General features: G+C 41.7%; 2 protein-coding genes across 6 annotated transcripts in view; both read left to right on the top strand.

The window, feature by feature from the left end:
• Nucleotides 1–15654, top strand: part of fermt2 (FERM domain containing kindlin 2) — a 67425-nt gene extending 51771 nt beyond the window's left edge. For 2 of the 3 annotated variants that reach the window (XM_087780325.1, XM_087780323.1), the window contains 8 exons: nucleotides 1787–1911; nucleotides 6008–6114; nucleotides 7908–8126; nucleotides 12865–12885; nucleotides 13247–13371; nucleotides 13440–13581; nucleotides 14017–14870; nucleotides 14916–15654. In XM_087780325.1, coding sequence (XP_087636451.1) covers nucleotides 1787–1911; nucleotides 6008–6114; nucleotides 7908–8126; nucleotides 12865–12885; nucleotides 13247–13371; nucleotides 13440–13581; nucleotides 14017–14190 — 913 coding nt within the window. In that variant the 3' untranslated portion in view covers nucleotides 14191–14870; nucleotides 14916–15654. The remainder of the gene's footprint in view (nucleotides 1–1786; nucleotides 1912–6007; nucleotides 6115–7907; nucleotides 8127–12864; nucleotides 12886–13246; nucleotides 13372–13439; nucleotides 13582–14016; nucleotides 14871–14915) is intronic. The other variant, XM_087780324.1, reaches the window with a different exon arrangement.
• Nucleotides 15655–17030: 1376 nt separating this feature from the next.
• stxbp6 (syntaxin binding protein 6 (amisyn)) overlaps nucleotides 17031–22719 on the top strand; it is a 60589-nt gene continuing 54900 nt past the window's right edge. The window contains exon 1 of one of the 3 annotated variants that reach the window (XM_087780328.1): nucleotides 17031–17221. The gene's annotated coding sequence lies outside the window, so the exon portion shown is untranslated. Of the gene's footprint in view, nucleotides 17222–17421; nucleotides 17498–22719 lie in introns of those variants that run through there. The other 2 variants (XM_087780326.1, XM_087780327.1) reach the window with 2 other exon arrangements.

Genomic DNA, 22719 nt, shown 5'->3' with positions numbered 1-22719 from the left:
AGTGAACATGTTTTTAAGATTATATTAAAGTCTTCAAGTGAGTGAACTTTAAGATTATATTAAAGTCTTCAAGTGAGTGAACATGTTTTTAAGATTATATTAAAGTGTTCAAGTGAGTGAACCTTAAGATTATATTAAAGTCTTCAAGTGAGTGAACATGTTTTTAAGATTATATTAAAGTGTTCAAGTGAGTGAACATGTTTTTAAGATTATATTAAAGTGTTCAAGTGAGTGAACTTTAAGATTATATTAAAGTGTTCAAGTGAGTGAACCTTAAGATTATATTAAAGTCTTCAAGTGAGTGAACATGTTTTTAAGATTATATTAAAGTGTTCAAGTGATTGAACATGTTTTTAAGATTATATTAAAGTGTTCAAGTGAGTGAACATGTTTTTAAGATTATATTAAAGTGTTTAAGTGAGTGAACCTTAAGATTATATTAAAGTCTTCAAGTGAGTGAACATGTTTTTAAGATTATGTTGTGTTTTTAAGATTATGTTGTGTTTTTAAGATTATGTTGTGTTTTTCAGATTATGTTGTGTTTTTAAGATTATGTTGTGTTTTTAAGATTATGTTGTGTTTTTAAGATTATGTTGTGTTTTTAAGATTATGTTGTGTTTTTAAGATTATGTTGTGTTTTTAAGATTATGTTGTGTTTTTAAGATTATGTTGTGTTTTTAAGTTTATGTTGTGTTTTTAAGATTATGTTGTGTTTTTAAGATTATGTTGTGTTTTTAAGATTATGTTGTGTTTTTCAGATTATGTTGTGTTTTTAAGATTATGTTGTGTTTTTCAGATTATGTTGTGTTTTTAAGATTATGTTGTGTTTTTAAGAATATGTTGTGTTTTTAAGATTATGTAAAAGTGTTTAAGTGAGTGAACGTCGTGTTTTTAACTGTTTAGATGAGTTTGATTTATTAATATAAAGCTTTATTAGTGACATCGTAATATTAACGCTTCAATGTGAACATTTTAAATTTAAGTTTAAATGAATCATTTTTCTTTTACAGTAAAGTTTGATATTTTAATTCGATTCATTTAAAATACATTTTCTAAATGTAATATTTCTTGATGAGTAACAATTTAAATTCAATATAAATGTTATAATAGAGTCTCCAGACCAAACCAACAGATCACAGAACTACTGGATCATGTGACTCTTCATCGTCACATGATTGGCTGAAAGTTTGATCAGTAGCTCTGAGCTCTGTTGGTTTGGTCTGGAGACTCTATTATAACATTTATATTGAATTTAAACGACTATGAATTAAAAAACATTGATTTTATAAAGTTTATTTTATTAGAATATTAAAGTCTGAGTAAAAACATGTTAATGAATTATTTAAAAAACATAAATTTAACCTTTTAATGATTGAACTAAATGATTTAAAACATAATTAAACTGTTAAAAAAACACGTTTCTTCAAATAAAATCAAGGTTTCAAGGTTTGAAATGTTAAATCCAACAATGATCTCCAGATAAACGTCCATAGATCTGAGTCGTTCTTCACCTGAACATCATATTCAATGAATCATCAAGAGAATCTCTGGAAGCTCCATGAACGTCTGAGAAGGTTGAGTGACTCATCAGAGGCTCAGATCTGCATCATTGGCTCGTGGACAGTTGGCCTCACGCCTGCTGCGCCCTCAGGTGGTCGTGCAGGAAACTGAGCTGAATCAGGCTCTTTAATGGCCTCCATTAGTTCAAAGCGCTGACTCCCAGAAACTTGCTTTCCTGTAAATTTCCTGCTGATTGTCGGCGAATAACGACGTCTCGTCTCTTCAGACCTAAGAAGCTGACGCTGAAGGGATACAAGCAGTTCTGGTGCACCTTCAAGGACATCACTGTGTCCTGCTACAAGAGCAAGGAGGAGGCGCATGGAACCCCAGCGCTGCAGATGAACCTGAAGGGTACGTGTCCGTGTATGAACGTGTCCGTGTATGAACGTGTAGGGTACGTGTCCGTGTATGAACCTGTAGGGTACGTGTCCGTGTATGAACGTGTCCGTGTATGAACCTGTAGGGTACGTGTCCGTGTATGAACCTGTAGGGTACGTGTCCGTGTATGAACCTGAAGGGTACGTGTCCGTGTATGAACCTGTAGGGTACGTGTCCGTGTATAAACGTGTCCGTGTATGAACCTGTAGGGTACGTGTCCGTGTATAAACGTGTCCGTGTATGAACCTGTAGGGTACGTGTCCGTGTATGAACGTGTCCATGTATGAACCTGTAGGGTACGTGTCCGTGTATTAACCTGTAGGGTACGTGTCCGTGTATGAACCTGAAGGGTGTATGAACCTGAAGGGTACGTGTCCGTGTATGAACCTGAAGGGTACGTGTCCATGTATGAACGTGTCCGTGTATTAACCTGTAGGGTACGTGTCCGTGTATGAACCTGAAGGGTGTATGAACCTGAAGGGTACGTGTCCGTGTATGAACCTGAAGGGTACGTGTCCGTGTATGAACCTGAAGGGTACGTGTCCATGTATGAACCTGAAGGGTACGTGTCCGTGTATGAACCTGAAGGGTACGTGTCCATGTATGAACCTGAAGGGTACGTGTCCGTGTATGAACCTGTAGGGTACGTGTCCGTGTATGAACCTGTAGGGTACGTGTCCGTGTATGAACCTGAAGGGTACGTGTCCATATATGAACCTGAAGGGTACGTGTCCGTGTATGAACCTGAAGGGTACGTGTCCATGTATGAACCTGAAGGGTACGTGTCCGTGTATGAACCTGAAGGGTACGTGTCCGTGTATGAACCTGTAGGGTACGTGTCCGTGTATGAACCTGTAGGGTACGTGTCCATGTATGAACCTGAAAGGTGTATGAACCTGAAGGGTACATGTCCGTGTATGAACCTGAAGGGTACGTGTCCATGTATGAACCTGAAGGGTACGTGTCCGTGTATGAACCTGAAGGGTACGTGTCCATGTATGAACGTGTCCGTGTATGAATCTGTAGGGTATGTGTCCGTGTATGAACCTGAAGGGTGTATGAACCTGAAGGGTACGTGTCCGTGTATGAACCTGAAGGGTACGTGTCCGTGTATGAACCTGTAGGGTACTTGTCCGTGTATGAACCCGAAGGGGACGTGTCCGTGTATGAGCCCGAAGGGTACGTGTCCGTGTATGAACCCGAAGGGTACGTGTCCGTACCCGAAGGGTACGTGTCCGTGTATGAACCCGAAGGGTACGTGTCCGTGTATGAACCCGAAGGGTACGTGTCCGTGTATGAACCCGAAGGGTACGTGTCCGTGTATGAACCCGAAGGGTACGTGTCCGTGTATGAACCCAAAGGGTACGTGTCCGTGTATGAACCCAAAGGGTACGTGTCCGTGTATGAACCCAAAGGGTACGTGTCCGTGTATGAACCCAAAGGGTACGTGTCCGTGTATGAACCCAAAGGGTACGTGTCCGTGTATGAACCCGGAGGGTACGTGTCCGTGTATGAACCCGGAGGGTACGTGTCCGTGTATGAACCCGGAGGGTACGTGTCCGTGTATGAACCCGGAGGGTACGTGTCCGTGTATGAACCCGGAGGGTACGTGTCCGTGTATGAACCCGGAGGGTACGTGTCCGTGTATGAACCCGGAGGGTACGTGTCCGTGTATGAACCCGGAGGGTACGTGTCCGTGTATGAACCCGGAGGGTACGTGTCCGTGTATGAACCTGAAGGGTACGTGTCCGTGTATGAAGCCGGAGGGTACGTGTCCGTGTATGAACCTGAAGGGTACGTGTCCGTGTATGAACCCGGAGGGTACGTGTCCGTGTATGAAGCCGGAGGGTACGTGTCCGTGTATGAACCTGAAGGGTACGTGTCCGTGTATGAACCCGGAGGGTACGTGTCCGTGTATGAACCCGGAGGGTACGTGTCCGTGTATGAACCTGAAGGGTACGTGTCCGTGTATGAACCCGGAGGGTACGTGTCCGTGTATGAACCCGGAGGGTACGTGTCCGTGTATGAAGCCGGAGGGTACGTGTCCGTGTATGAAGCCGGAGGGTACGTGTCCGTGTATGAAGCCGGAGGGTACGTGTCCGTGTATGAACCTGAAGGGTACGTGTCCGTGTATGAAGCCGGAGGGTACGTGTCCGTGTATGATCCTGGAGGGTACGTGTCCGTGTATGAACCCGGAGGGTACGTGTATGAACCTGAAGGGTACGTGTCCGTGTATGAAGCCGGAGGGTACGTGTCCGTATATGAAGCCGGAGTGTACGTGTCCGTGTATGAACCTGAAGGGTACGTGTCCGTGTATGAAGCCGGAGGGTACGTGTCCGTGTATGAAGCCGGAGGGTACGTGTCCGTGTATGAACCCGGAGGGTACGTGTCCGTGTATGAAGCCGGAGGGTACGTGTCCGTGTATGAACCTGAAGGGTACGTGTCCGTGTATAAACCTGAAGGGTACGTGTCCGTGTATGAACCTGGAGGGTACGTTTCCGTGTATGAACCTGAAGGGTACGTGTCCGTGTATGAAGCCGGAGGGTACGTGTCCGTGTATGAAGCCGGAGGGTACGTGTCTGTGTATGAACCCGGAGGGTACGTGTCCGTGTATGAAGCCGGAGGGTACGTGTCCGTGTATGAACCTGAAGGGTACTTGTCCGTGTATGATCCTGGAGGGTACGTGTCCGTGTATGAACCTGAAGGGTACGTGTCCGTGTATGATCCTGGAGGGTACGTGTCCGTGTATGAACCCGGAGGGTACGTGTCCGTGTATGAAGCCGGAGGGTACGTGTCCGTGTATGAACCTGAAGGGTACTTGTCCGTGTATGATCCTGGAGGGTACGTGTCCGTGTATGAACCTGAAGGGTACGTGTCCGTGTATGATCCTGGAGGGTACGTGTCCGTGTATGAACCTGGAGGGTACGTGTCCGTGTATGAACCTGAAGGGTACGTGTCCGTGTATGATCCTGGAGGGTACGTGTCCGTGTATGAACCTGAAGGGTACGTGTCCGTGTATGATCCTGGAGGGTACGTGTCCATGTATGATCCTGGAGGGTACGTGTCCGTGTATAAACCTGAAGGGTACGTGTCCGTGTATGAACCTGGAGGGTACGTTTCCGGGTATGAACCCAAAGGGTACGTGTCCGTGTATGAACCCAAAGGGTACGTGTCCGTGTATGAACCCAAAGGGTACGTGTCCGTGTATGAACCCAAAGGGTACGTGTCCGTGTATGAACCCAAAGGGTACGTGTCCGTGTATGAACCCAAAGGGTACGTGTCCGTGTATGAACCCAAAGGGTACGTGTCCGTGTATGAACCCAAAGGGTACGTGTCCGTGTATGAACCCAAAGGGTACGTGTCCGTGTATGAACCCAAAGGGTACGTGTCCGTGTATGAACCCAAAGGGTACGTGTCCGTGTATGAACCCGGAGGGTACGTGTCCGTGTATGAACCCGGAGGGTACGTGTCCGTGTATGAACCCGGAGGGTACGTGTCCGTGTATGAACCCGGAGGGTACGTGTCCGTGTATGAACCCGGAGGGTACGTGTCCGTGTATGAAGCCGGAGGGTACGTGTCCGTGTATGAACCCGGAGGGTACGTGTCCGTGTATGAACCCGGAGGGTACGTGTCCGTGTATGAACCCGGAGGGTACGTGTCCGTGTATGAACCCGGAGGGTACGTGTCCGTGTATGAACCCGGAGGGTACGTGTCCGTGTATGAACCCGGAGGGTACGTGTCCGTGTATGAACCCGGAGGGTACGTGTCCGTGTATGAACCCGGAGGGTACGTGTCCGTGTATGAACCTGAAGGGTACGTGTCCGTGTATGATCCTGGAGGGTACGTGTCCGTGTATGAACCTGAAGGGTACGTGTCCGTGTATGAACCTGAAGGGTACGTGTCCGTGTATGAAGCCGGAGGGTACGTGTCCGTGTATGAACCTGAAGGGTACGTGTCCGTGTATGAACCTGAAGGGTACGTGTCCGTGTATGAACCTGACCTTCAGTCATCCAACAATTTTCAACTATAATCAAACAATTTAACTATAATCAACTCTTGTGATCTTCAGGGTGTGAAGTGACTCCAGACGTCAACATCTCTGGTCAGAAGTTCAACATCAAGCTGCTCATACCAGTCGCTGACGGCATGAATGAGATCTGGCTTCGATGTGATACGGTACGTCTGCTCTGATAACATCTTGTCTGCTCTGATAACATCTCGTCTGCTCTGATAACATCTCGTCTCTTGTGATAACATCTCGTCTCTGGTGTTATCATCTCTTCTGCTCTGATAACATCTCGTCTGCTCTGATAACATCTCGTCTCTTGTGATAACATCTCGTCTGCTCTGATAACCTCTCGTCCCTTGTGATAACATCTCGTCTCTGGTGTTATCATCTCGTCTGCTCTGATAACATCTCGTCTGCTCTGATAACATCTCGTCCGCTCTGATAACATCTCGTCTGCTCTGATAACATCTCGTCTGCTCTAGTAACATCTCGTCTGCTCTGATAACATCTCGTCTGCTCTGATAACATCTCGTCTGCTCTGATAACATCTTGTGTGCTCTGATAACATCTCGTCTGCTCTGATAACATCTTGTGTGCTCTGATAACATCTCGTCTGCTCTGATAACATCTTGTGTGCTCTGATAACATCTCGTCTGCTCTGATAACATCTCGTCTGCTCTGATAACATCTTGTGTGCTCTGATAACATCTCGTCTGCTCTGATAACATCTCGTCTGCTCTGATAACATCTCGTCTGCTCTGATAACATCTCGTCTCCGGTGTTAACATCTCGTCTGCTCTGATAACATCTCGTCTGCTCTGATAACATCTCGTCTGCTCTGATAACATCTCGTCTGCTCTGATAACATCTCGTCTGCTCTGATAACATCTCGTCTGCTCTGACAACATCTCGTCTCTGGTGTTAACATCTCTTCTGCTCTGATAACATCTCGTCTGCTCTGATAACATCTCGTCTGCTCTGACAACATCTCGTCTCTGGTGTTAACATCTCTTCTGCTCTGATAACATCTCGTCCGCTCTGATAACATCTCGTCTGCTCTGTAAACATCTCGTCTGCTCTGATAACATCTCGTCTGCTCTGATAACATCTCGTCTGCTCTGATAACATCTCGTCTGCTCTGATAACATCTCGTCTGCTCTGACAACATCTCTTCTGCTCTGATAACATCTCGTCCGCTCTGATAACATCTCGTCTGCTCTGTAAACATCTCGTCTGCTCTGATAACATCTCGTCTGCTCTGATAACATCTCGTCTGCTCTGATAACATCTCGTCTGCTCTGATAACATCTCGTCTGCTCTGACAACATCTCGTCTGCTCTGATAACATCTCGTCTGCTCTGACAACATCTCGTCTCTGGTGTTAACATCTCTTCTGCTCTGATAACATCTCGTCCGCTCTGATAACATCTCGTCTGCTCTGTAAACATCTCGTCTGCTCTGATAACATCTCGTCTGCTCTGATAACATCTCGTCTGCTCTGATAACATCTCGTCTGCTCTGATAACATCTCGTCTGCTCTGACAACATCTCTTCTGCTCTGATAACATCTCGTCTGCTCTGATAACATCTCGTCTGCTCTGATAACATCTCGTCTGCTCTGATAACATCTCGTCTGCTCTGATAACATCTCGTCTGCTCTGATAACATCTCGTCTGCTCTGATAACATCTCGTCTGCTCTGATAACATCTCGTCTGCTCTGTTAACATCTCGTCTGCTTTGATAACATCTCGTCTGCTCTGATAACATCTCGTCTGCTCTGATAACATCTCGTCTGCTCTGATAACATCTCGTCTGCTCTGATAACATCTCGTCTGCTCTGATAACATCTCGTCTGCTCTGTTAACATCTCGTCTGCTTTGATAACATCTCGTCTGCTCTGATAACATCTTGTCTGCTCTGATAACATCTCGTCTCCGGCGCTAACCTCTGCTCTCGCAGGAGAAACAATACGCTCACTGGATGGCGGCGTGTCGTCTGGCGTCCAAAGGGAAGACGATGGCCGACTCCTCCTACAACCTTGAGGTCCAGAACATCCTGTCCTTCCTGAAGATGCAGCACATGAACCCTGACCCTCAGTTCATCGAACCCATCACCACCGACATCAACCCAGAGTGTCTGGTGTCTCCGCGCTACCTGAAGAAGTACAAGAACAAGCAGGTCAGTCACTCATGGTCATTCTCCTCGTGACCTTTTGATCTCCGTCTGAGGCTTCATCTCTTCATGTGATGAGCTGGTGTTAACTTTGACCTCCAGGTGAACAAACACTGGACATGAACAACACATTAACACACACACACTGATGTGTACTCAGCTGAGCACACATCACTTTGTCTGTCTGTGCGAGTGTGTGTGTCTGTCTCAGTGTTTTTTTTCTGTGTTTGTGTACATCTGTGTGAGTTTGTGTATGTTTTCTAATGTGTGTGAGTCTGTATGTGTGTGTACCTTCTTGTATGTGCGAGTGTGTGTGTCTGTTTCTGTGTCCATACACACACACACAAATACACACACACACACATACAGACATGTTTGATTGTGTTACTATAGCAACAACTTGATTGACTCTACACACTCACAGAAAAACATGTTAGTGAAGCTCCAGCTGATTGGACCACAAGTTACAACATCAACCAATGGGACGCTTTCTTTGTCATAAACTCCGCCCAATGAGCGAAGCAATGAGAGATTTGATTGGACCAGACGTGTGTCAATCAAAACAGATGATTTGGAAGATAATAGTCAATAAATTATGAAATATTATTAGAAAAGATATTTAGTAAATATTATTATTAAAGATGAATATAAATATTATTAGTAAATATTGTTAGTAAAGATATTTAGTAAATAATACAAGTAAAGATATTTAATAAACATTATTATTAAAGATATTTAATAAATATTATTAGCAAAGATATTTAGTAAATATTATTAGAAAAGATGAATATAAATATTATTAGCAAAGATATTTAGTAAATATTATTAGAAAAGATGAATATAAATATTATTAGTAAAGATATTTAGTAAATATTATTAGAAAATGTATTTAGTAAATATAATAAGTAAAGATATTTAATCAATATTATTTTAACGATATTTAGTCATCAAGTCAAATCATGTCAAACATCGTCTCATGTTCACATGTTAGCGTCTCAGTAGCTGCACTGACAGGAAGTGGCTGGAATGCTGGGCGGGAAAATGTTCTGGGAATCTACCCCCCACTCCTTACACACACAGTTACACACGCACTTGCACACGAACACACACACACTTGCGCACACACACACACACACACACACACACACACACACACACACACACAGTCACACAGTCACACACACGCGTTAGTTGTCGCCTCCTGCTGGCTGAAGTGTGGAACTGCGTGCGTCTCAACTTAATCACCGTTAAATAAAACAATGTGTTTAAAAAACACTTATTTACTTGAAACACATTAATTTAATTAATATTCACGTTTAAAATACAACTTGAACAGTTATTGAACGACCTTTAAAATGTTTATTGTTGATTATAAGATGAAATTATGATTCAGAGAAAAACGTTCTGTTTTTTATCAAAAAGATGATGTAGCGTTAGCATAAACATTATCTTCTGATGTAGTGTTATCATAAACATTATCTTCTAATGTAGCGTTAGCATAAACATTATCTTCTGATGTAGTGTTATCATAAACATTATCTTCTAATGTAGCGTTAGCATAAACATTATCTTCTGATGTAGTGTTAGCATAAACATTATCTTCTAATGTAGTGTTATCATAAACATTATCTTCTAATGTAGCGTTAGCATAAACATTATCTTCTGATGTAGTGTTATCATAAACATTATCTTCTAATGTAGCGTTAGCATAAACATTATCTTCTGATGTAGTGTTAGCATAAACATTATCTTCTAATGTAGTGTTAGCATAAATATTATCTTCTAATGTAGCGTTAGCATAAACATTATCTTCTTATGTAGCGTTAGCATAAACATTATCTTCTAATGTAGCGTTAGCATAAACATTATCTTCTGATGTAGTGTTAGCATAAACATTATCTTCTAATGTAGCGTTAGCATAAACATTATCTTCTGATGTAGTGTTAGCATAAACATTATCTTCTAATGTAGTGTTAGCATAAACATTATCTTCTAATGTAGCGTTAGCATAAACATTATCTTCTTATGTAGCGTTAGCATAAACATTATCTTCTAATGTAGCGTTAGCATAAACATTATCTTCTTATGTAGCGTTAGCATAAACATTATCTTCTAATGTAGCGTTAGCATAAACATTATCTTCTGATGCAGCTTTAGCATAAATATTATCTTCTGATGCAGCGTTAGCATAAACATTATCTCCTGATGCAGCGTTAGCATAAACATTATCTCCTGATGCAGCGTTAGCATAAACATTATCTTCTGATGTAGTGTTAGCATAAACATTATCTTCTAATGTAGTGTTAGCATAAACATTATCTTCTAATGTAGCGTTAGCATAAACATTATCTTCTTATGTAGCGTTAGCATAAACATTATCTTCTAATGTAGCGTTAGCATAAACATTATCTTCTTATGTAGCGTTAGCATAAACATTATCTTCTAATGTAGCGTTAGCATAAACATTATCTTCTGATGCAGCTTTAGCATAAATATTATCTTTTGATGCAGCGTTAGCATAAACATTATCTCCTGATGCAGCGTTAGCATAAACATTATCTTCTGATGTAGCGTTAGCATAAACATTATCTTCTGATGCAGCGTTAGCATAAACATTATCTTCTGATGCAGCTTTAGCATAAATATTATCTTCTGATGCAGCTTTAGCATAAACATTATCTTCTGATGCAGCTTTAGCATAAATATTATCTTCTGATGTAGTGTTAGCATAAACATTATCTTCTAATGTAGTGTTGGCATAAACATTATCTTCTAATGTAGCGTTAGCATAAACATTATCTTCTTATGTAGCGTTAGCATAAACATTATCTTCTAATGTAGCGTTAGCATAAACATTATCTTCTTATGAAGCGTTAGCATAAACATTATCTTCTAATGTAGCGTTAGCATAAACATTATCTTCTGATGCAGCTTTAGCATAAATATTATCTTCTGATGCAGCGTTAGCATAAACATTATCTCCTGATGCAGCGTTAGAATAAACATTATCTCCTGATGCAGCGTTAGCATAAACATTATCTTCTGATGTAGCGTTAGCATAAACATTATCTTCTGATGCAGCGTTAGCATAAACATTATCTTCTGATGCAGCTTTAGCATAAATATTATCTTCTGATGCAGCTTTAGCATAAACATTATCTTCTGATGCAGCTTTAGCATAAATATTATCTTCTGATGTAGCGTTAGCGTAAACATCATCTTCTGATGTAGCGTTAGCATAAACATCATCTTCTGATGTAGCGTTAGCATAAACATTATCTTCTGATGTAGCGTTAGCATAAACATTATCTTCTGATGCAGCGTTAGCATAAACATTATCTTCTGATGCAGCTTTAGCATAAATATTATCTTCTGATGCAGCGTTAGCATAAACATTATCTCCTGATGCAGCGTTAGCATAAACATTATCTTCTGATGTAGCGTTAGCATAAACATTATCTTCTGATGCAGCGTTAGCATAAACATTATCTTCTGATGCAGCTTTAGCATAAATATTATCTTCTGATGCAGCGTTAGCATAAACATTATCTTCTGATGTAGCGTTAGCATAAACATTATCTTCTGATGCAGCGTTAGCATAAACATTATCTTCTGATGCAGCTTTAGCATAAATATTATCTTCTGATGCAGCTTTAGCATAAACATTATCTTCTGATGCAGCTTTAGCATAAACATTATCTTCTGATGCAGCTTTAGCATAAATATTATCTTCTGATGTAGCGTTAGCATAAACATTATCTTCTGATGCAGCTTTAGCATAAATATTATCTTCTGATGTAGCGTTAGCATAAACATCATCTTCTGATGTAGCGTTAGCGTAAACATCATCTTCTGATGTAGCGTTAGCATAAACATCATCTTCTGATGTAGCGTTAGCATAAACATTATCTTCTGATGCAGCGTTAGCATAAACATTATCTTCTGATGCAGCGTTAGCATAAACATTATCTTCTGATGTAGCGTTAGCATAAACATTATCTTCTGATGCAGCGTTAGCATAAACATTATCTTCTGATGCAGCTTTAGCATAAATATTATCTTCTGATGTAGCGTTAGCATAAACATTATCTTCTGATGCAGCGTTAGCATAAACATTATCTTCTGATGCAGCTTTAGCATAAATATTATCTTCTGATGCAGCGTTAGCATAAACATTATCTCCTGATGCAGCTTTAGCATAAACATTATCTTCTGATGCAGCTTTAGCATAAATATTATCTTCTGATGTAGCGTTAGCATAAATATTATCTTCTGATGTAGCGTTAGCATAAACATTATCTCCTGATGCAGCTTTAGCATAAACATTATCTTCTGATGCAGCTTTAGCATAAATATTATCTTCTGATGTAGCGTTAGCATAAACATTATCTCCTGATGCAGCTTTAGCATAAACATTATCTTCTGATGCAGCTTTAGCATAAATATTATCTTCTGATGTAGCGTTAGCATAAACATCATCTTCTGATATAGCGTTAGCATAAACATCATCTTCTGATGTAGCGTTAGCATAAACATTATCTTCTGATGTGGCGTTAGCATAAACATAAGCATATAGTAGCTAGCTTCATGCTAGCGATAGCTAATTGTTTAGTTAAGTTTGAACAGTTTTTTATTCTTCATTATCCTTGTGATCACATTAAAATACTTGGATTAAATCTGTACAATTGTTTCTTCTCCTTGATTTACTGTACGTTCTCCTCCTCCTGCCCTTTGACCCCTTCAGCAAGGCTTTATCAGGGACCTGGTGAGTTGCGTGACCACGACTGGTGTTGTAGACGTGCATGACGTCGCATTAACGTGCGCCAGAGTAGTTTGGTTAGAGTAGCTTTAGTCACTAACACCAGAGAGTAACACTTTATTTGTGTAGTAACTTCGACACGCACTCGTGTGAGTCGTCGTCATGCTAACGCTAAAGTAGCTACGAATAAAGTTATTTCGAAGCAGTTTATTGACAACAAATGGTTGACGTGTTTGTCGTGAAGCTTCTGATAAAAAACACAAAAACCACCGGCTTTTGAACGTTGTGTGTTTTGGTGGGTTTTCACGCCGGTGCGGTCGAGGGTTCGAATCCCTTGTGATGACCCTGAGGTTCTTGTCTCGGGCAGATCTCGGCCCGGATCCTGGAGGCCCATCAGAACGTGGCCCAGATGAGCCTGATCGAGGCCAAGGTCCGCTTCATCCAGGCCTGGCAGTCGCTGCCCGAGTTCGGCATCACACACTTCCTGGCCAAGTGAGTCTCTTCCTGGGGTCACGTGTCGCCGGGTCACCTGACCTCTGACCCCTCCCCCCCGTATGCAGGTTCCAGGGCGGGAAGCGCGAGGAGCTGATCGGGATCACCTACAACCGGCTGATCCGCATGGACGCCGGCACCGGAGACGCCATCAAGACCTGGCGCTTCAGCAACATGAAGCAGTGGAACGTGAACTGGGAGATCAAGATGGTACGAGGCCGGGTCAGCGTGACCCGGAGGTTACGTTGACTCAGCGTTAATGGAGGAAACATTACTTAATCAATACTTTGAAGGGTTTAGTTTAATTACACCAACATTTATGTTGAATTAAAAATACTTGTAGTTGAAAAATATTAAACATTTATTTCTGAATGATTGTAATTAAAATATCAAACTCTGTTTTAAACGATTAATTAATTTCGAAAATATACGACTGCTGCCATCTAGAGGCCGGAAGTTGAATTGCAACATGAACAACCGTGAATATTTACACGTTAATTGTGAATTAAAATAATTAAATTATTTCAAACTTTATCGAAATATAAACAATAAAAGTACGTATCAAAGTTTTCTCAAAACAATTAACATTTATTTCAGCGTAAAAACGACGATGATGTTTGACCCGAAGCGTCGTCTTGTTCTCAGGTGACGGTGGAGTTCGCCGACGAGCCCAGCCTGTCGTTCATCTGCGCCGAGGTCGACTGCAAGGTCGTGCACGAGTTCATCGGCGGCTACATCTTCTTGTCCACTCGCGCCAAAGACCAGAACGAGTCTCTGGACGAGGAGATGTTCTACAAACTGACCAGCGGTTGGGTGTGAAGCCTCCGCCGGGCCACCAGGGGGCGCGCGTCACACTATCGCTATTTACTTTATTCTTTTCTTGTTTTTACGCATGTAGCGCTAACAAGGTTGAAACACGTCCCGCAGCACGACCTCCTTCCTCTCACGCCGAATGTCAATCAAACGTCCAGAGAAACCACGTGTTTGTTGATCCAAGATGGCCGCCGTTCTCGCTAATATTTAACTTATGGTGTCAAACAAACGAAGTTCGTCAAGATAAGCTGTTTTTAACCCAAGATCCTGTTCGTCGACAAATGTTCCCGGAGTTTGAAGTTTCAGACGCTCTCTCGCCGCATAGTATTAAAACTTTATCGACACCGTCACCAGCAACAGGTCATGAAACGAAGGATCAGTCAATGAAGTATTATTTTGTGTAACTAATGTAAAAACAGGTTTTGTAGAATTGTACAGTCGACACTCGTCTGATATATATATGAAGAAATACACGTTTAACTTCTGCTGCTTCTTTCATTTAATGTTACTTTCACTCGTTTCTCTCCTGGAGGCTGATGATGTCATCGTTGTTCACCTGAGCTCAGGTGTGATGAAGAAGCTTCACCTGAGCTCAGGTGTGATGAAGAAGCTTCACCTGAGCTCAGGTGTGATGAAGAAGCTTCGCCTGAGCTCAGGTGTGATGAAGAAGCTTCACCTGAGCTCAGGTGTGATGAAGAATGTTCATCATTCTTCATCACACCTGAGCTCAGGTGTGATGAAGAAGCTTCACCTGAGTTCAGGTGTGTCGAAGAAGCTTCACCTGAGCTCAGGTGTGATGAAGAAGCTTCACCTGAGCTCAGGTGTGATGAAGAAGCTTCACCTGAGTTCAGGTGTGATGAAGAAGCTTCATCTGAGCTCAGGTGTGATGAAGAAGCTTCACCTGAGCTCAGGTGTGGCGAAGAAGCTTCACCTGAGCTCAGGTGTGATGAAGAAGCTTCGCCTGAGCTCAGGTGTGATGAAGAAGCTTCACCTGAGTTCAGGTGTGATGAAGAAGCTTCATCTGAGCTCAGGTGTGATGAAGAAGCTTCACCTGAGCTCAGGTGTGATGAAGCTACACCTGAGCTCAGGTGTGATGAAGAAGCTTCACCTGAGCTCAGGTGTGATGAAGAAGCTTCACCTGAGCTCAGGTGTGATGAAGAAGCTTCGCCTGAGCTCAGGTGTGTCGAAGAAGCTTCACCTGAGTTCAGGTGTGATGAAGAAGCTTCACCTGAGCTCAGGTGTGATGAAGAAGCTTCACCTGAGCTCAGGTGTGATGAAGAAGCTTCACCTGAGCTCAGGTGTGATGAAGAAGCTTCGCCTCCAGCAAGTAAACAAAAAAAATCAAATAAAAAAGGCGTTATTTTCTCTGTTTTGGCTCCAGGTGTCAACAGCAGCGTCGCATGTTCTGCTGCCGTGTGTCTGACTGTACAAATGCATTTATTTTAAAAAATAAAAGTAATTTTTATTTAATTTTGTTTGTTTTCTTTTTTACTCAAAGTAAACAAATGCATCAAACACACGTTATTTCAGCTCTTTAGCAGTTTCAGATGAAATGGAAAAGAAAAAAGTGCAAACGTTCATAAAATACAGATGAACTGAAGATTATTAACTTATTTTGTCCACCAGAGGGCGGTGACGTCACATGTAATGCTATTGTTAAAAGAAAAAAAGTTTAATTATTTAATTGATCTTATTGTATAAACAGTATCTTATTTAAAAACGAATGTAGATCAAAAATAATATGAACTAAACTTGTAAAGAGAAATAAAATAAAAGAGCCATACATGGTCAATCAAGGTATTTCCGGAACCGGTCACAAACCGGAAGTAGTCGTCAAACTTGAACCGACGTTTAAATGAATCTCGAGTGAAACACAAACATCTAAAAATATCTTCATCAGTCACTTGAGCTCGTCAGGTAACTGGTGTCATATTAACTTTGATCAACAGGTGTCGCTGTTGTTTCATTTTTATTTTCAGAAGTTACTTTAAGTTCAAGTTTAGTTTGATTTAAACTTAATTTTACGATTTTATTTCTACGTTCATCTTGTTTGTGTCACGTGTGAGTGTTTGTCACTGAGAAGTCGTTCAACAGCTTGATTGACAGCTGTCATGAATCAAATACTTTTATCGATCTTTTTTTCCAACACTATTTCTCCTCCTTCGTTCATCACTTCTTCACTAAAGTCTTCTTGTGTTAACTTTATTCTTACCTTAAATAACCTCCACGTGTTTGTGCAACAATCGTAACACAATAATTGTAACACAACAGTGAAAAGTTCACGTCAGTTGAGCAACAATCTTTCATTTTATTGAGCAACATCTGTCTGTACGTGTGTTTTTGTGCGTGTGTGTGCGCGTGCGTGTGTTTTTGTGCGTGTGTGTGCATGTGCTTGTATGCGCGTGTGTGCGTGCGCGTGCACATCACTCCACTCTGGAAAAAGTGAGATCCTGAAAGTTTCGTCTGGAAACACTTTCTAAACTATCTTTAGAGAAACAAACAAAAGTTCAACAACTTTGTTTGTTTTAAATTCATGTTTTTTTAACTTCCGAGCCACCGTAACTACAGCTGCTCATTTGCATAAAGAATCAACTGGTTTATTCATTTTCATTTGAAACCAAAACTACAATAATGTTCATCAACAAAGTATATATTTAAATATTTAACAAAACTATAAAACTGTTTCCCCTGAGCTTCAAAAACTCCAGACGGTTCCTGAACGCATCATCTCGTGGTGCGTTCAATAAAGAAGAAGAAACACAAAGACGAATAAAGAAAAACAAACACAATAAAGAACAAATGAAGACTTTAATGACAGCAGACGTGACGTGTCGTCTGTGCGCGTTCACGGCGGGCGTGTCCGCGCGTGGGAACCTGCTACTGTTCATCCTCCTCTTCACTCCTTCACTCCTCCTTCTCTCCTTCTCTCTCTCTTTCACTCTCTCCTTCTCTCTCTTCAGTGGATCTTCAAGTGGACGATGTTGCGGCTCGTGCGTGTAGAGCCAGAGCTTCCGTAGATCCACGCGTGGAAACACAAGTAAGTCTCTGCTCGAGCGCGTGAGTTCACGCGCGCGGACCCAATGTTTTCGTGACAAAAAAAACAACTTTAATTTCATTTAATTTAATTTAAATTAAAAAACTCGCGTCTTGACTTCCACGGAGCACGTGCGCGCGCTCCGGCGGGAGTGCGAGTGGACGCGGGCGCGCGCTTTCCTGCCATTGAAACCGTTGCAAACAAAACAAAAAGTTGAAACAAAAGATGTTAAAATAAAGTTCGTGCAACTGTTGCTGCTCGCGTGTGACGTCAGAGCTGGTGAGTGAAGGTGCACACGATGACCTCTGACCTCTGACCGACACTAAAATGACCGCAAAGGTATTTAGTAAATAAAGTATATTGTGAATATAAATCACATTAAGTTGACAAGAAAGAGCTTCTATCACCAATATTAACTCCCATCATGCATTGTTGCTAACTCTTGTGTTAATGCTAGTATGTTGTGGCTATTAAAAATATTATGTTTATACATGTGCTAGCTTAGCTTGTTGCTAACTCTTGTGTTATGCTAGCATGTTGTGGCTATTAAAAATATAAAGTTTATACAGGTGCTAGCTTAGCTTGTTGCTAACTCTTGTGTTAATGCTAGCATGTTGTGGCTATTAAAAATATTATGTTTATACATGTGCTAGCTTAGCTTGTTGCTAACTCTTGTGTTATGCTAGCATGTTGTGGCTATTAAAAATATTAAGTTTATACATGTGCTAGCTTAGCTTGTTGCTAACTCTTGTGTTATGCTAGCATGTTGTGGCTATTAAAAATATTAAGTTTATACATGTGCTAGCTTAGCTTGTTGCTAACTCTTGTGTTATGCTAGCATGTTGTGGCTATTAAAAATATTAAGTTTATACAGGTGCTAGCTTAGCTTGTTGCTAACTCTTGTGTTATGCTAGCATGTTGTGGCTATTAAAAATATTAAGTTTATACATGTGCTAGCTTAGCTTGTTGCTAACTCTTGTGTTATGCTAGCATGTTGTGGCTATTAAAAATATTATGTTTATACATGTGCTAGCTTAGCTTGTTGCTAACTCTTGTGTTATGCTAGCATGTTGTGGCTATTAAAAATATAAAGTTTATACAGGTGCTAGCTTAGCTTGTTGCTAACTCTTGTATTTATGCTAGCATGTTGTGGCTATTAAAAATATAAAGTTTATACATGTGCTAGCTTAGCTTGTTGCTAACTCTTGTATTTATGCTAGCATGTTGTGGCTATTAAAAATATAAAGTTTATACATGTGCTAGCTTAGCTTGTTGCTAACTCTTGTGTGATGCTAGCATGTTGTGGCTATTAAAAATATAAAGTTTATTTAAGGGACATGGCTCAAATCCTTGCAGGAGCCAAGGTCAGAATCAGGCAAGCAGATATGATTTATTTTCTCTTTCTTGTGGTGTTTCTTTTTTGTTATTTTGATTTGTTCAGACATTTTAACATTTTACACGTGCTAGCTTAGCTTGTTGCTAACCTAGCTAGCTGCAGTCAGTCCTAGGTCAGATTGAACCGTCGTAATATTTACTTTAGACGACGATCTATTAATTAAACAAACAAAAGTTGAAGACATTTCTATGAGGTTAGAAATAAATCAATTGGTTTAATAGAAAATGACTCGTGATTAACACGTATTTATTAATTAATTATTATCTGTGATGCGACACTTCTTGATCAGAACAACTACATGACAGTGAGCTCTGAGTGAAGAACCTTCGTAGCTCATGTGCTCGTGTGGACCTCGTCTCTGCTGCTACGATCTCCTCAACAATGACATCATCTCTGGTTATTGTTCGTCACTATTTAATATTGACTGAGAAGAACAAGTTCTTTCAAACGAGTCCACGAACATCTGCTCTTTTGAAATGTGACGTGAATAGAAGTGACTCGACGAGAGACGGTCATTGTTTTGTCGACTAATGTGTGTGTGGTTTTTAACAAATACACAACATTGTGTTCACACTGATGGTGTATCCTCTCGTCCTCAGTCGGAACTGTATCCTCTCGTCCTCAGTCATCGCTGTATCCTCTCGTCCTCAGTCATCGCTGTATCCTCTCGTCATCAGTCATCACTGTATCCTCTCGTCCTCAGTCATCGCTGTATCCTCTCGTCCTCAGTCATCGCTGTACCCTCTCGTCCTCAGTCATCGCTGTATCCTCTCGTCCTCAGTCATCGCTGTATCATCTCGTCCTCAGTCATCGCTGTATCCTCTCGTCCTCAGTCATCGCTGTATCCTCTCGTCCTCAGTCATCGCTGTATCCTCTCGTCCTCAGTCATCGCTGTATCCTCTCGTCCTCAGTCATCGCTGTATCCTCTCGTCCTCAGTCATCGCTGTATCCTCTCGTCCTCAGTCATCACTGTATCCTCTCGTCCTCAGTCATCGCTGTATCATCTCGTCCTCAGTCATCGCTGTATCCTCTCGTCCTCAGTCATCGCTGTATCCTCTCGTCCTCAGTCATCGCTGTATCCTCTCGTCATCAGTCATCGCTGTATCCTCTCGTCCTCAGTCATCGCTGTATCCTCTCGTCCTCAGTCATCGCTGTATCCTCTCGTCCTCAGTCATCGCTGTATCCTCTCGTCCTCAGTCATCGCTGTATCCTCTCGTCCTCAGTCATCGCTGTATCCTCTCGTCCTCAGTCATCACTGTATCCTCTCGTCCTCAGTCATCGCTGTATCCTCTCGTCCTCAGTCATCGCTGTATCCTCTCGTCCTCAGTCATCGCTGTATCCTCTCGTCCTCCGTCATCGCTGTATCCTCTCATCCTCAGTCATCGCTGTATCCTCTCGTCCTCAGTCATCGCTGTATCCTCTCGTCCTCAGTCATCGCTGTATCCTCTCGTCATCAGTCATCACTGTATCCTCTCGTCCTCAGTCATCGCTGTATCCTCTCGTCCTCAGTCATCGCTGTACCCTCTCGTCCTCAGTCATCGCTGTATCCTCTCGTCCTCAGTCATCGCTGTATCATCTCGTCCTCAGTCATCGCTGTATCCTCTCGTCCTCAGTCATGGCTGTATCCTCTCGTCCTCAGTCATCGCTGTATCCTCTCGTCATCAGTCATCACTGTATCCTCTCGTCCTCAGTCATCGCTGTATCCTCTCGTCCTCAGTCATCACTGTATCCTCTCGTCCTCAGTCATCGCTGTACCCTCTCGTCCTCAGTCATCGCTGTATCCTCTCGTCCTCAGTCATCGCTGTATCCTCTCGTCCTCAGTCATCATTCTTCCTTTAGCTGTGGATAAGGTAACGACTGCTGCCATCTAGAGGCCGGAGGTTGGATTGCAAACACTTAAATCACACTTCATTCAAACGTAAACTATAAAGTTGTGTTACTTCATCAAATACACAAACCATTTGAATCGAAGGTAAAAACTGTGACATGAACAAATATTTCCTCGACGGCAGATGTTTTCCTCGAATGGACTCGTTGTGACGCGACTGAGTTCATGAAGAACTTCTTTATTTGGAAGCTTGTGAGGAACTGCTGTGTAAACAGTGACGTTGTGTGTGTTAAAGTGAAGTGTGTGTAACTGTGTTACCAGAGAAGCTGTGTCTATTAAAGTGAAGAGTGTGTAACTGTGTTACCAGAGAAGTTGTGTTTGTTAAAGGGAAGTGAAGTGTGTGTAAGTGTGTCGACAGAGTAGTTGTGAAGTGAAGTGTGTGTAAGTGTGTCGACAGAGTAGTTGTGAAGTGTGTGTCGTCTTCAGATAGCGGTTCGTGTTGAAAGACAGATTTTAATCTGACTTCGGTGTAAAAAGAGTCACATGTGTCTCCAGGACATGGATTTGACAGGAAGCTGTGAAAACTGTCTCGTCCTCCTGGTTCTGTTGGGTCTGTTTCCACCCGAGAGTCATGTGACCCGAGTCGGGTTCTGAAAGAAGAGATTGTGTTGTTGTCTTGCTTTTCAAACAGTTGTATAATTATATACAGTTTCAAGGTACAATTGTAAGTGTTTCTTTGCATCTTCTCTGAAGGCATCATGAGCCTCAGAACAATGATCAACATCGTGGTTTAAAGGATATAGAAGCGTCTCAGAGATTTAAGCTCAGTTTCAACTGTGAGGAACATTGTGATGGAAGAACACAGTTCTAGTGAAGGAGTGGCAGACCGAGGAAGATCTCAGGTAAACAGAGGCGCAGGTGAGAACAGTCACAGTCGACCCTCAGACCAGCTCCAAAGACCTGCAGCATCAACTTGATGGTGTCGCTGTGCATCGTTCAACTGTTCACTTCACACAAGGAGATGCTTTAAGGAAGAGTCATGCGGAAAAAGCCTTTTCTCTGCACACGCCACACAGGTTTGCTAAAGAACATTTGGACGAGCTTCATTTTGGAATAAAGTGCTGTGGACTGATGACACTAAAATAGAGTTACTTGGTTATAACCAGGGTTGTTATGCATGGAGGAGAAAGAACACAGCATTCCAAGAAAATAACTTGATGCCTACAGTAACCTGTGGTGAAGGTTCCATCATGTGAGGCCAGTGCAGGGGAGTCTTGTTCAAGTTGACCATGGATTCCTCTCAATATCATCTGGAGAACAATGTCCAGGAATCAGTAACAAAGGTGAAGTTGCTCCGGATCTTTCAACAAGACAATGATCTAAACACTCAAAATCTACTAAAGTTCCTGCAGAGGAACAAGTAGAACGTTCTGGAATGATCTCAGGCCCCAGACCTGAACATTATTGAACATTTAAGGTGTGATTTAAAGCGTCCATGAAACCATCAGACCTCACTGACCTGGAGAGGATCTCCAAAGAAGGTCCAAAACACCTTCCACCAGAATCCAGACCCTAATAGGAAGCGTTTAGAGTTATTTCTGAAGAAGTCATTTTTCTTTTGTGATGAATAAATTTATGCGCATGCCTAATTTAGTTTAAATAATTCTTGCACACTTTCTGTAAATAATATCAACTTTATTTCACTTCTCAAATACTCACTGTTTGTCTCTATAAGATATATTTAACTGTTGTATCCAAACAACCAATGATTTCTAAAGAAATCATGAAAATGTACAGAAGTGACCAAACTTTTTAATACCACAGTATATTTGATATTTATACTTTGGATTTGGTTTTAGATGTTTTTCCAGGGTTTTCTATCGATTTGACTTCTGTCGTGATGTCATCCGTCTGCGTTGATTGACAGGCGGTAAAAAATGACAACCAGAAAGAAACCTGCTTGTATTTTCACAATATTTCAGAATATTTAGTTTTCGGTGGTTGCCGTGACGACTATCTTTCCTCTGGTGCTCGGAATGACCTTGGAAAGTCAAATAAGTTCTTTACACAAACCTGCGAGATATGGATGAGAATCATAGACATGAGTCACTTTTGCAACATGTTCTACCCGTGAAGTACTCACACCTGTACTGACTAGTACTAGGTAATGAAGTATTCTAGTGGAAATATCATGGATTAACACGTGTGAAGGATTATTACTTTGATTCATTTTTAATGTGTATTTCTATGTGATTGTTAACATAAAAATTATCGTTG

The sequence above is a fragment of the Callionymus lyra genome, chromosome 18 (genome assembly GCF_982586985.1).
Source record: "Callionymus lyra chromosome 18, fCalLyr1.hap1.1, whole genome shotgun sequence".
Lineage (NCBI taxonomy): Eukaryota > Metazoa > Chordata > Actinopteri > Syngnathiformes > Callionymidae > Callionymus > Callionymus lyra.
Note: the sequence above shows the minus strand (reverse complement) of the source record. Positions and strands in the feature narration are given on the sequence as shown.